Source organism: Capsicum annuum, chromosome 2 (assembly GCF_002878395.1).
Source record: "Capsicum annuum cultivar UCD-10X-F1 chromosome 2, UCD10Xv1.1, whole genome shotgun sequence".
Lineage (NCBI taxonomy): Eukaryota > Viridiplantae > Streptophyta > Magnoliopsida > Solanales > Solanaceae > Capsicum > Capsicum annuum.
This window is the reverse complement of record NC_061112.1, coordinates 136,990,521-137,004,200: the sequence shown is the minus strand read 5'-3', so window position 1 is coordinate 137,004,200 and position 13,680 is coordinate 136,990,521. Positions and strand designations below refer to the sequence as shown.

The 13,680-nt window shown below is 36.6% G+C and overlaps 1 protein-coding gene across 1 annotated transcript; it reads left to right on the top strand.

Annotated features, from left to right (window-relative positions):
* Positions 1–3,760: 3,760 nt before the first annotated feature.
* On the top strand, positions 3,761–13,593 carry LOC107859772 (epidermal growth factor receptor substrate 15-like 1). Its single transcript, XM_016704875.2, has 14 exons — positions 3,761–4,229; positions 4,987–6,103; positions 7,951–8,169; positions 8,359–8,585; positions 9,343–9,417; positions 9,608–9,679; positions 9,751–9,849; positions 9,973–10,041; positions 10,118–10,232; positions 11,032–11,100; positions 11,265–11,610; positions 11,702–11,743; positions 11,917–12,037; positions 12,239–13,593. The coding sequence occupies exons 1-14, from the start codon at positions 4,083–4,085 to the stop codon at positions 13,271–13,273; spliced, it is 3,753 nt and encodes a 1,250-aa protein (XP_016560361.1). The 5' UTR covers positions 3,761–4,082; the 3' UTR covers positions 13,274–13,593.
* The last annotated feature ends 87 nt before the right edge of the window (positions 13,594–13,680 follow it).

Sequence of the window (13,680 nt, the reverse complement as noted above, 5' to 3'; positions counted from 1 at the left end):
TGAAAAAACTTAAAGTTTTTGTGAATTTGTTAAAGATATTTAAATTTAAAAAGCGAAAATTCATTATGTTTATATATATGAATTTATAGTTAAAAATTTAAATATCTTTAACAAATTCACAAAAACTTTAAGTTTTTTCAAGATTATTCATGAAATTCACTAATTTTTCAATATCCACTATCACTCTCTTTCAATTCAAATTTAAATTTTAATCCTCCAAAAATATGAAAAAAATTTAAATTTAAATTTTAATTCAAAAAAATATGAAAAGATTTGAATTGAGAGGAATTTTTTTAAAAATAAAATAAAAAATGAAGGTAGTGCTGGGGAAAGGGCTGGGGGACTGAATGGGGGATATTGGACGGGGTTGGGGGTGGGGGTGCTAGATGGGGCTGAGGGTAGGGTCGAGGGTGCTGGACGGCGGAGGGTGAGGTCGAGGGTGCTGAACGGTGGGGTGGAGATGAGGTGGGGTTACTGGACAGAGGTAAGGGGTGGGATGGGGTTGGGTTGCTGGACAGAGGTGAGGAGTGGGGTGAGGTGCTGGATGCGGAGTAGGGGTTGCTGGACGGGGGTGGGGTGCTGGATGCGGAGTAGGGATTGCTAGATGGGGTTGGGGTGGATGGAGTTGCTGGACGGGGGTGAGGGGCGGCTGGACGAGGGAGGGTTTTTTTAAAAATAAAATAAAATATTAAGTTTTAATTTTTAAAAATATTTTAAATTTTAAAAAATGGAGGGAAAAAAGGCCTTTTTTATTTTTTTGATTTTAATATAAATATATTGCTTTCAGTCGCTCATACACGCGTGTGGTCACGCGACATGTCCTAGTTAGTAATTTTTTTGCCATATAGATCCGGTCAATGGTCAAAGGGCTTAGGATATTGAGTTTTATTGAGTTGAGGAGTTCAGATGACAAACATGTAAGTAAGAGTATCCACATTACAAAACGGACATAGTACAAAGGTCCATCGAGTCATTTTTATGTTTTTATGAAAAAAAATTATAATTCAAAAAATTTAAATTATACATTCAAATAAAACCTTATTTTCAAACCAATCAGATTTTAGATCATGATTTCAAATTATAATTAGATATTACATATGCGAGAAGTGAGATTGTGTTGGTTCAGTCATGTGATGAAGAGATACTGGAATGCTCCAATGCGGAAGTGTGAGAGGCTGGTTATGGATGATTTTAGGTGAGTTAGAGCTAAGCCGAAAAAATATCAGAGGGATGTGATTAGACATGATATGAAACAGTTGTAGCCTACGGAGGACGTGACCCTTGTTAGGGAGGTGTGGAGAATGCGAATTAGGGTGGAGGGTTAGTGGGTAGGAGTTCGTCTGTAATAGTAGGGAAGAGTTTTTTTTTTTCGCTTCTCGAATTTCTTATTCATGGTGTTTTGGCGATGTCTATAATTTCGAATAGACAGTTTATAGTATTATCTGGTGGTTTTTTATTTTCGCTATTAGCTAGCAATGTGTTATCACATTTTGTTGCATGCTTTTATGTTTTTTATTTGTTATACTGTTATCCGGCCTGAGTCGAAGTCTATCGAAAACGACCTCTCTATTTCATCTGAGATAGTGATATGATTGCATGCACATTATCCTTTTCAGATCCCACTATGTGAAAATACACTTTACTTCATCTGAGATAGTGATATGGTATGCGTATACAATATTCTTTTCAAATTTTATTATGTGAAAATACACTGAATATGTTATTATTATTATTATTGTTATTGCAAATGCAAAATCAGTCATTTATAACTCGTTAATTCAATTACTCTATACCAATGAATAATAACATGAATCCATTTATGGGTCGTTTGGTAGAGTGTATAAGATAATACTGAATAGGTTGTATTAGTAATGCCAAGATTAGTAGTCCAAGGATTAGTAATACTGAGATTATTTTTTATGCAGTGTTTGGTTTGATATATTGAAAACAATATGTATTGTTATATTTAAAAAGAATATTGTTTGTTTACAAAAATACCCTCGACATATTATAACTTTGTGTATTTTCTTTGTAAAACTTTATTATTATTTTTTAAAAATAAAAAAATTAACAATATAACTAATTATTTACTTTGAATTTTTAAGATTTAATCATTTACTTGCAAAAATTGTTATTTTTTTGTTATCTTTTCTTTATTTGTTCGGCATTTGTTTGTTGTTCCCACGTTGTGGTGTTCTTAAGTTGGAGGGACATACATGTAACTTTTGAATGAGACAATAGAATCACCATTAATATAAATTTGTGTTTTGTAGAGTGTTAAAGCTAAATAGAAAAATTATTTTTATTTATGAATATCGTATTTATAAAATTAGAGCTTGTATGCAATCATTGCAATTTGTTTTCAGATTTTGACCAATAAGTATTTTTTATGTTAATAGAGTAGTTTTTTTATGACTAAAATTATTTGGAGGAACATTTTTATCTTGATAATTTTAAAAGAAGTAACTCACATTAAATAAATTAAAAAAAAATAAAATAAATTTTAGGGTGTTTTTGTCTTTACATATGTTTATTCATGGATTGTAATCCATGAATTATTAATCCCACCAAATTAGGTGTATTAGTTATACACCCTATAATACCATATAGAATGTATAACTAATCTATATATTAATTGTACATTGCTCCAAAATTACTATCAAATAATTAGGGGTGTTCATGGTTTGGTTAAAAACCAAACCGAACCGTGAACCAAACCAAGCCGATTAAAAAAAATCGATATTTGATTAGGTTTGGTTTGATTTAAAATTTTTAAAATCAATACTTATGTGGTTTAGTTTTATTTTTCTCTAAAATAACCGACAAAATAATCAAACCGAACCTATAATTTTTTTATTTATTTTATATATATATATATGTATGTCTATATATGTATACACACATACATATGCATATATAAATTATATATATATTTTTCATAAATAAAATATAAATATTTTTTATATTTAAAATTTTAATCTTCAATTTAACTTTAGTCATATGTCTCCATCTAGTTGATGGTACGTTTTGAGATTCTATATGATTTTCGCACTTTGATGACAAATGATACTAATTGTGAAAATTATCTTGTTGTCTATGAGATTTTATAGGTGAGTTTTATTAGACTATAGTTAATCACTAGTTTTGAACTTTCTCTTTGGTCCATGTTGAGCAAAAAATTTATGTGTTTACCTTTTGGGTGATTTATCATATCATTCTCTTATATATAGTTTCTAAATACCTTTGTTGGAGCGTTTGTATGGTGTTGTTCATGGTTTTGCCAAAGTATAACACTAAATTGACATCTTAGTTTTAAGGTTCAGGAACAACACTCGTTTAACATCTCATATGTTGGATTAGATTTTTTAAAGATTTTTTTTTACTTTTATCATTAACTATAGTTATAAACCGAAAAGTCGAACCGAACCGAACTAAACCGATAAGAACCAAACCAACGGTTATTTTTTTGTGTTGGTTTGATTTGGTTTTAGAAATTTAAAAACCGACTAAGTTGGTTTGATTATGATTTTGACCAATAACTGACCCAAATCGACCCATGAACACTCCTACAAATAATGTATTAAATAATTCTATCATTTAATTCATAGATTATTAATGACAATAATCCACCCTTTTGGTGGCTCCTTATTTCAATTTGTGCACATTGTTGGCTAAAATACTGTTGTTAAAAGGGAATAATAAATAAAACAAATAAAAAAGAGGATAAATAATAGTACTACTCTATTACAGCACACAATGATGATATTTCGAAAAAAAGCATAGTATTAGTAGTTACCTATGTTAAAAAACACAAGAGAGAGAAATGTTACGTGCATTGTGGTGTTGAAAGCACAAACCCCAATCAAACTTTTGACATCACGTTTCTGGAATTGTGTGTCACTTCCAAATCATCCTCAATCCTCCGCCTATCGATCTCACCGCCCGCCGCCGGATCTTCTTAAACCTCTCAAATCCCCTCTCTGCCTAATTGCCCATCACACTTCCCAATTGATTCCATAACCAGTCGCTCGCTTACTGGCAGATCGATCTAATTCTTCAGTATTGCGAAACCGATTTGAGTAATGGCTGGGCAGAACCAAACAGCGAATATGGATCAATTCGAGGCTTATTTTCGTAGAGCAGATGTGGATCAGGATGGTCGGATCAGTGGTGCTGAGGCTGTTGCCTTTTTTCAAGGCTCCAATTTGCCTAAACCTGTCCTTGCTCAGGTGACTCATTTCTTCGGTGATTGATTTTAATTGTTGCAACTCCAGTTGCTACTATTACTTGTTAATCCATATTTGGCCACAATTCCGGCTATAATATTTAGTGTGAGCCTTTTGTATTTTTCAACTAGGTCATTCAGCACTATTGGATTTAGTGTAATTTTTGGGGGAAGGCGGTTCGGATGCTCCAGTCAGTTGAGCTTCCGTACTTATTGCTGTATAGCAGAATTAGGGTGTTTGTGGTGGAAAGACGTTTTTTAATTCAGAAAAGACGAAGAAGAGAAATTTACAATGGTTGCATTAGATGAATATTCTGGAACTCAACCTAACAATATGAAAATGTCTAGCAGATACGAGATAGATGAAAAGTTTAGTCAAAGAATATTAGTGAAACGACTATGCAAATAATAATTTCTGAGACCCTCACATTTATGTCTAGTAATATAATAAAAATGAATAGTAGTTACTAAAGTGTGTTAGTGCCACTTGAGAATGTTACAAAAGTCGCAGATAGCTCTCTGGTTCAGGCTGTTAGAGTGGTAAGACTCGGACATTATTTTTTGATACTTGATAAAGTAGTGCAACAACAATTACGGTGCTTGCCAGAAGACAGGTCTAAAACCAGATTCCAAGATAATCTAGATGTGGAAGAAGTTGTAGTTTGTAAATAGCCCATTTGCGACTACTGTCTAATGTCTGGATCTATCAATTTCCTCATTTCTTCTCACTACAGTTCACGTGCTCTTTTGCTTTTATGCAGATATGGACATATGTTGATCAAAGTCGTACCGGTTTCCTTAGCCGCCAGGAATTTTTCAACTATCTTAAGCTTGTTACAGTTGCACAGAAACGAGAGTTGACCCCAGAAATAGTAAAAGCCGCACTATTTACACCAGCTTCAGCTAAAATTCCTGCTCCCCAGATAAATCTTGCAGCAGTATCAGGTCCTCGCCCTGCGAATAAACTTGGTTCTGCAGCTCCTCCAGTTACTGGTGCTGCAGTGCCTCCAGTTAGTCGTGCTGCTCCAACAGCAGCACCAAGTTTTGGCATTGGGGGTCAACAGGGGTTACCAGTTCAGCAAAGCCAGTATGTGCGGCCTCCTCGACCACCCATTCCGAGCACCAGTTTCCCGTCTCAACCAGGTGTTTCTGGTCAAGGGATGCCAGGTGGTACAATGGCAGCTTTTAGTCCTGCTAATTCCTCTGGTGGGCTTGCTGGTAATGGTGGCTCCCAAGCAGCTGTTACTTCCCAAGCTCCTAATATCGGTATCAGTTCTAGAAGTCAGGATGGATTTGATCAGGTTTCTCCACAGCAGAACCAACAAAAGACCACTTATTCAGCACCACCAGGTTCATCTAATTTAAATGATGCAACTTTGCATGGTAACCAGACAGATGCTAAGGATCCTAAAGCCGCTCCAATCTCAGGAAATGGTTTTCCATCTGACTCGCTTTTTGGAGATGCTTTTTCAGTTGCATCAGTTCAACCCAAACAAACCTCTGCACCTAGTATATCTTCTGCCGGCAGCTTACCAGTCTCACCAGCCACGGTCCCTGCATCTGCAGGGCTCCAACATCCAGTAAGGGCCAGCTCAGTTGATTTACAAGTTGCACCTCCACAGCAACGAGTAAACCAGCATCAGCAAGCTCAGTTGACCGGGAGAACAAACCAACCGGTCTTAGTGCCAGGTGCTGCTGCAAATCCTAATGCAGCTGGAAATTCTCGTTCTAGTCAGTCTCAGCTTCCTTGGCGAAGAATGAGTCGGTCTGATTATCAGAAGTACAGCAAAGTATTCATGGCTGTGGACACAGACAGGGATGGAAAAATTACTGGCCAGGAGGCAAGGAACCTGTTTCTAAGTTGGAAGCTGCCTCGAGGTGTGATTTGCTTACCGCCTTGATCTATTTATGAAATACCATGTTTCTTCTGGTTGTTTCCTTCTAAGACAGATATTGCTTTGTTATGATCAACTGAATGCGCTTATGTTTGCTGCTGTTCTTGCAGTTAGAAGCCTTCAATTTTGATGATTGGGACTCTGGGACATGGAATGATCTCTTTGGTAGCTTGTAATTTTAGAAAGTTGGTCACCAATTTGTTTTCTTTTTCTTTTTTGCCAAGGGCAAGCACTTAAAAGCCCCTTATTCTTCTTGAACTTTCTATTTTTCCTTCAACTTCGGTAGTTGTGTTGTTCCACATTATTTTTTTGAGAAATGATGGGTTTTACAAAATCAGCAGCGCGGGGGAAGTGTTGAAATATGTTCGAGTGAACAAAAACTAAAAGAAAATCCCGTTCTAACCGTAAAGGGACTCTAAGGGGTCGTTTGGTGTGAGGTATAAGGGATAAATAGTCCCGGGATAAAATGAAGTATTATTTTATCCCATGTTTAGTTTGAAGGATTAGTTAGTACCGGGATTATTTATCCCACTATTTACACCATAGTGATGGGATAAGTTATCCTATACACATGCTGGGATAGCTAATCCCGGATTATACCGGGATAACTAATCCCCGGGATAACTCTTTCCCAACCAAACGACCCCTAAGAGACTAAGTATCGATTTTGCTTCATCTATGAATTCCTCTTCACGCCGTTATTAAAAAAATGAATTACTCTTTACACTAAAAAAAGTGTGAACACTGGGTTTGTTTGTTGTTGTTATTGTTACTCGGATTTGATTTGCTAGATTGAGCATGCTTTGTCTTCAACACATCTAACATTCCTTTCACTCCATACATAACCAAATACATGCCGGTATGTTATTCAACCATTCTATAGCTTCATGTTTAGTCTCTTAGGTACAGCTCTAAAAGTTGAGGTTTAGGTAGGAGACTGTTGGGTAGCCTTGGAGCTCTTAGCTTAATAAGTAATTGTATTTCATTTATTAATTAAAAGTACAAGTTGTCTTGTTAGGTCTTGCTTGATATGCTTATTATTTACTTTCATTTAGTTAGTGATAGACTTAAGAGCTCTGTGGATTTGTTAGAATCCCAATAAAATACTGTACAAATGTGAAATGACAATTATTTAGAATCCAATTAAAATACCGTACTAATGTTTAATGAAGACTATTTAGAATCCAATGAAAATACTGTACAAATGTCAAATGAAGATTATTTAGAATCCAATTAAAATATTGTACAAATCTCAAACGAAGATTATTCTTATAATAAATAAATCATCTACCCTTAAATTTTTTCCGTAGTTATCTCCTTTTTTCTAAAAGTTGGTTTAATTCTTACAAACTTTAGTTCTTTATTTTGAAGAGCTTAAACCAGATACGTTATCTAGTTAATCATCCCTGTGAAATTGGCTATTTGAAATACTTCTGATGGGTACACGGCCTATTGAATAGTGGAACTTGATTAGGTAGCTCACTTCTTCCCTGTTCAGACTTTTTTCTTGCTTGGTATGGGCTTTGCATCATAGGTTCTTAGGCTTAGAGTGCCTATAATTTTTATTCGAACATCTAGTAGCTTTTCTTAAAATTTACTTCTTAATAATTCAGGTATAGCGAATCGTTTTATGTTCCATTGGGGTTATGCACTTCTTATTTTTATCAGGCTACAATTTTCTTACAGGTCCTTTTAGACATTGTTGTGCTGTCTATTATGACCTGTGGTACAACATCTTTCTTGCTCATGAAAACTCATGCTGAATTTTCTTTCTATCTCCGAGCTGTTGGTCTTTCAAAACATTAATGTGGTATGCTTTTCGTTTGTCAGAGGTGCTGAAACAGGTATGGGATTTATCTGATCAAGACAATGACAGCATGCTGTCTTTAAGGGAATTCTGCATTGCTCTCTACCTGATGGAGCGGCACAGGGAAGGTCACCCGCTTCCTTCAGTCCTTCCGACCAATCTTATTTTTGACGAGTCATTATTGCCTGCTTCTGGTCAGCCTATCCCATCACAAGGTGCTGTTGCTTGGAGACACACCCCAGGTAAATTTATTTCCTCCCGTTTATAATATTCACTATGCATGTATGGTGACCAGTGACTGCGCATATGTTTATTAGCTAATAGAATTTCCCTCCGTTTATAGTATCCCATTTGTATCGCCATATCAGTCTGAAGAATTTCCTTCCTATTTTTATCTTTTGATTCAGTCTCATCCTTCCTCTGTTTTCCAGCCTCCCAGCAAACACAGGTGCCAAGGGGTCCAGGACAAATGGCTCCTGGTGCTCCGGGGAAGCCTCCACGTCCAGTTCCCATGCCCCAGCCCAATGAAGCTGTGCAGCCTGGTCAACAGAAGCCTAAAGTTCCTGCACTGGAAAAGCATCTTGTTGACCAACTTAGTCAAGAGGAACAGGATGCATTGAATTCAAAGTTCCAGGAAGCAACTGATGCAGAAAAGAAGGTGAAATTAAACTGTTCCTCTCAGCTGCTATTTCCTTTCGTCTTACTTTTTCTCGGTTCGTCAAATATTTTCTTCCTTTTTCCAAGATTATCTGCATTTTAAATTACATGAATAGGGTCTTTAACGAAACAAATTAGAAAATGAATGGTAATTTGAGAATAGATCTTGAACCGTATGTGTGTACCAGTGAAGTGTGTGAATACGACAACCAAAATTGTAACACTTGCAACAGAATGCAGTTTTGTGCATTGCAGGAAACTTGACATGATTTGCTGGCGTGTTCTGTGTTCTTTTGTTTCAGAACTAGATTATATTATATTTATTTGTTGGATCTGATGTACTGGAAGGAAAATGAGTACTTCTCTTTAGGAACCAATTGACAAAATAGTTTGTGTGATGTGTTAAACAAGAATGCTACAATTAATTTGCTTCAGAATGTGAATTATATGCATGGGTGTGGATAGTGTCTGGCTTGCATAATTTCCTTGGTTATCAGGCCATCAAAGTTATAGCACTAACTCTTCATTCTTTCTGAGTGTTTAGAGAACTACAATCAAAGAATATTTGACATTTGTGAATTTCCTTAATTGTTAATCTGATGCTATGGAGGATCAGAGTTGGATCTTCATGTTTGAATATAATTTAATTCTAGTGGAGCCTCTTCTTATGTCGGTTGGTGCTTTTGCTTTACTTCCAAGTGCTTGCAACTGCCAAATTTATTAATACAATTTCCCTCCTCTATGCTATAATATTGAAGGTCATGGAATTGGAGAAGGAAATTTTGGAAGCAAAAGAAAAAATTCAGTTCTACCATGCAAAGATGCAAGAAATAGTGAGTGTCTGATCTTTATGCACCTCAAGTTCAATCAGTTATAGTCAAAGAGCTATATATCTATTTTTTTTGGTTTAGGTAAATAATTTCTTTAACAATTGTGGAAACCCCGTATACGATCTGTATACCAAAAAGAGGAGAACCTTCAATGCTAAAATGGTCTGCTTTCTACTGTTATTTCTTTTACCAGATTTTATACAAAAGCCGTTGTGACAATAGACTAAATGAGATCACTCAAAGAACTTCTGCTGACAAAAGAGAGGTAAACTTTTCTAAACATAGGGAAACTGCATCTCATATATGTTGTTTAACTTAAAATGGAGAAGTTGACAGGTTGAGATATTGGCTAAAAAATATGAAGAGAAGTACAAGCAGACAGGAGATGTTGCTTCTAAATTGACAATTGAGGAGGCCACTTTTCGGGATATTCAGGTATTTTTGGATTTTTTGTCGAATGCATTGATGTAAAGTTAACATCCTTTTCTCATATTTTCTTGTAAATCATGTGAAATTGGCTTGCTTTTAAATGTTGTTGTGTTGCTTTACCTTTTATAGGAGAAAAAAATGGAGCTATACAAGGAAATTGTTAAAATGGATCAAGATGGCAAGACTGATGGTATCCAGGTTGGAATATTGTTTCACTGCTCAAGTTGGTAGAGATAAGTAGAACTTTTCTGAAGCAGAAGTTTTTCTTTTATAGGACCGTGCTAGTCACATTCAGGTGAACCTTGAGGAGCTAGTAAAATCACTGAATGAACGGTGCAAAACTTATGGGTTACGAGCTAAACCAACTACACTGCTTGAGCTTCCATTTGGTAATTGTAGTAGTCTTTTTGTTCTTTCAGTGATGAATAAGCTTTCATTTGGTTATCTCATCAATTGCTATATTTTTATTTTAAATTCAGTAAAATATAATAAAGAAGTCTGTTTTGAAAATATATCTCTAGTGCCTTGTTATTGTGTGCTGAATTGTGACTGACTAGTTAGTGTTCCCGAGAAGAATCTTGATGATTAAAAATGGTTCCCTGGAAGAAATTGTTGTTCTAGCGGAGTTTGTTCTGTACTTAGAAGTGCCATTTGAGTTTCACCTATCTTGATTCTTGGCCAATAATATAATGAGCTGGATGGGCTTGCAAAAAGTATTAATGATGAGGCACTTTAGCTGGATATTCGACCGCCTTTAATGGAGATACAAAAGTCACTGGTCAATCTCAAGCTGAAGTCTTCCATGCTTCTAGTCAGTTTTAGTGTATTCTTTATTGAGGCATTAACAAATTGCTGGCTGTTTATGGATGTGACTCTTTTAGCCAGTATATCTCTTAAGAAACCTCCAAGGTCTTCCCCTTTTACATTTACCTCATCATCATTTTGTTCATGATATGATGCTAATTTTGTTTGGAGATCCATTGTATTTTCAGTTGGTCAGCAATTTGTGGGGCCAAGTAGGAGGTGCATGATGTATAGCTTTAGCCACACTCACAAGTGGCAAATTTGTGTTACTGTCATAAGTGTCAAATTTGTGTAACCTAAGTTCAACGTGTTTCTGGCCTGTAATTTTCTTTGATATAAATTCTTTTCAAATGCTTTCTCATATCATTAATTGTATTTTCGAAGGTTGGCAACCAGGCATCCAAGAGGTTGCAGCAGACTGGGATGAAGAGTGGGATAAGTTTGAAGATGAAGGTATGTTTTAAGAAAGCAGCTTGTAAATCAAAGTGTTGACGCTCAAAATGCCTCCAGAGGCCGTTGAATCAGCTCTCTTTCTTCTTTGGGTTGCTTTTGGATGTGAGGGCTGTAGAAATTTATTAAATTTTGCCAACTTTATTGTTGAATCTTCTTTATTTCAGGATTCACTTTTGTGAAAGAGCTCACACTTGATGTAAAAAACGTCATTGCCCCACCTAAACCAAAGTTTTCATTGGTTCGCGAGAAAGCATCTTCTTTAGCTGAACATGATTCTGGAAAATCATCTGCTGATGCTGACACTGATGCAAAGATAGATAAGCTGCCCAAACATGTACAAGCTAGAGGTGTTAGTGACGTGGAATCTGCACATGGACGTGAGCAAACAGCAAGAAGTCCAACTGATAGTCCATCAAGGAGTAATGCAGTTGAAAGCCCGACAAAAGAATCGCAAGAGTCTATGTATGGGAAGGATGTCAACTTTGATGGTTCACCTCATGGTGCCCAAAGGTAATGTGGTGGTTCTCTCTTCTTTTGGACCATTTAATCTTTCATGCTCTCTTGTTTTCCAGATAAAGAATTCTGAAAATCTTCTGTACAGGAAGAACACTAGTTTTGATGGTTCACCTCATGCTGCCCAAAGGTAATGTGGTGGTTCTCTTCCTCTTTTTGGTGATTCAGTATATCATGTGCTTCTTGTTTTTCAATGACGAGAAATTGCGTTGAATACTCAATTGTAGAGGGATTCCACCTTCTACAAATTATTGTACAGTTCCCTTGAAATCTGAATTTCTTCATTTAATTTTACGAGTGCAGTGAACACTGGGGTACTGAATCTGTGTTCTCGAGGGACAAAGGTTTTGGTGAATCCGGCTGGGGTACATTTGATACCAACTTCGACTCTGATGCCGCATGGGATGTCAATTCTGTTGCAAAGGTAAATAGATTATTTTGCATTTTCTTTTTTTTCACTTTTCCAACTGCTAGGTTAGATGTAGGCCTTTGCATGTTGAAGAACGTTATTGTGTGGGCAACCTTCTACTTGTTTGCAGAGTTTGTCTCGTTTGGAAGAATACCTTTGGCATTATTTAAAGGCTGGAAGTCCACATTATATCGCTTGCTTTCTTTGTTTATGCAGGATTCAGATCATGACAATCTCAAGGAATCTTCTCTTTTTGAAGCTGATGATTGGGGATTAACTCCTATTAAGACGGGGTCCAAACAGTCCATCAACACTCTACCGAAGCAAATGCCATCTTTTGATTCTGTTCCTAGCACCCCAAGTTACAATGCAGGGTTAGACAGCACGTTCCCAAAGCAAAGCCCTTTCTTTGATTCTGTTCCTAGTACCCCAAGTTACAATGCTGGGTTAGACAACACGCTCCCAAAGCAAAGCCCTTTCTTTGATTCTGTTCCTAGCACCCCAAGTTACAATACTGGATTCAGTTATTCAGACAATACCTTACCCAAGCAAAGCCCTTTCTTTGATTCTGTTCCAAGCACCCCAAGTTACAACGCTGGATTCACTCAGACTGATACCTTGTTCTCGAGGCAAAGTCCCTTCTTTGATTCTGTGCCTAGCACACCAGCTCATAATTCAGGAGGTTCCCCAAATGCAGATAATATGTTCCAGAATAAGAGTCCATTTGCCTTCGGGGACTCAGTTCCAAGCACACCTATGTACAGTTCAACAAACTCGCCTCGAAGACTTAGTGAAGGGTTTGCAGAAAACTCGAACAGCTTCTCCAGATTTGATTCCTTTAACACGAATGATAGTGGCCCCTTTGGATCTCGTGACTCTTTTTCAAGATTTGATTCCTTTAACATGAATGATAGTGGCCCCTTTGGCACTCGTGACTCTCTTTCAAGATTTGATTCCATGCGCAGCACTAGAGACTCTGACTATGATCATGCTTCATTCCAGCAGCGGGACTCATTTGCTAGGTTCGATTCATTTCGCAGCACTGCAGACTCCGACTATAATTTTGGGCTCTTTCCTCCTCGTGAATCTCTAAGTAGGTTTGATTCCATGCGTAGCACCAGGGACACAGATCAAGGTCATGGTTTCACATCTTTTGATGATGCAGATCCATTTGGGTCAAGTGGGCCATTTAAGACGTCAGCAGAGAGTCAGACACCAAGGAGAGATTCTGATAGTTGGAAAGCGTTTTGATGGGATGATGGAGTATTAGTACGAAGTCCTTTTTTAATTCTATTTCATTTTTATCGTTTGGCCAGTTTGTTGTTTGTAGGTATGTAATGCTGTGACTAGTTAAAGATGTGTGCGGCATGCTTTAGCGTCACGATAAGCTGTGTTGCATTATTTTATTAGCTTGATTTTTTATTTTTTTTCTTGTGAATTTTGACCTCAACTACCACATTATTTTTTCGGACTTCAAAGTGGACAGAACTTTTGCTGGTTCACCAATATTGAATGTATAAAGTGTATCATGAGCATTTTTTATCAGTTAATATTTGAGAGATTTTGGTTTAGGAGTGGATTCGGTATCTCTGTAGCTGAGCCTTTTTTTTTTGTGTGTGTGTGTAGTTCATAGTCATCCTTCGGCTTGCAAAGCCGTG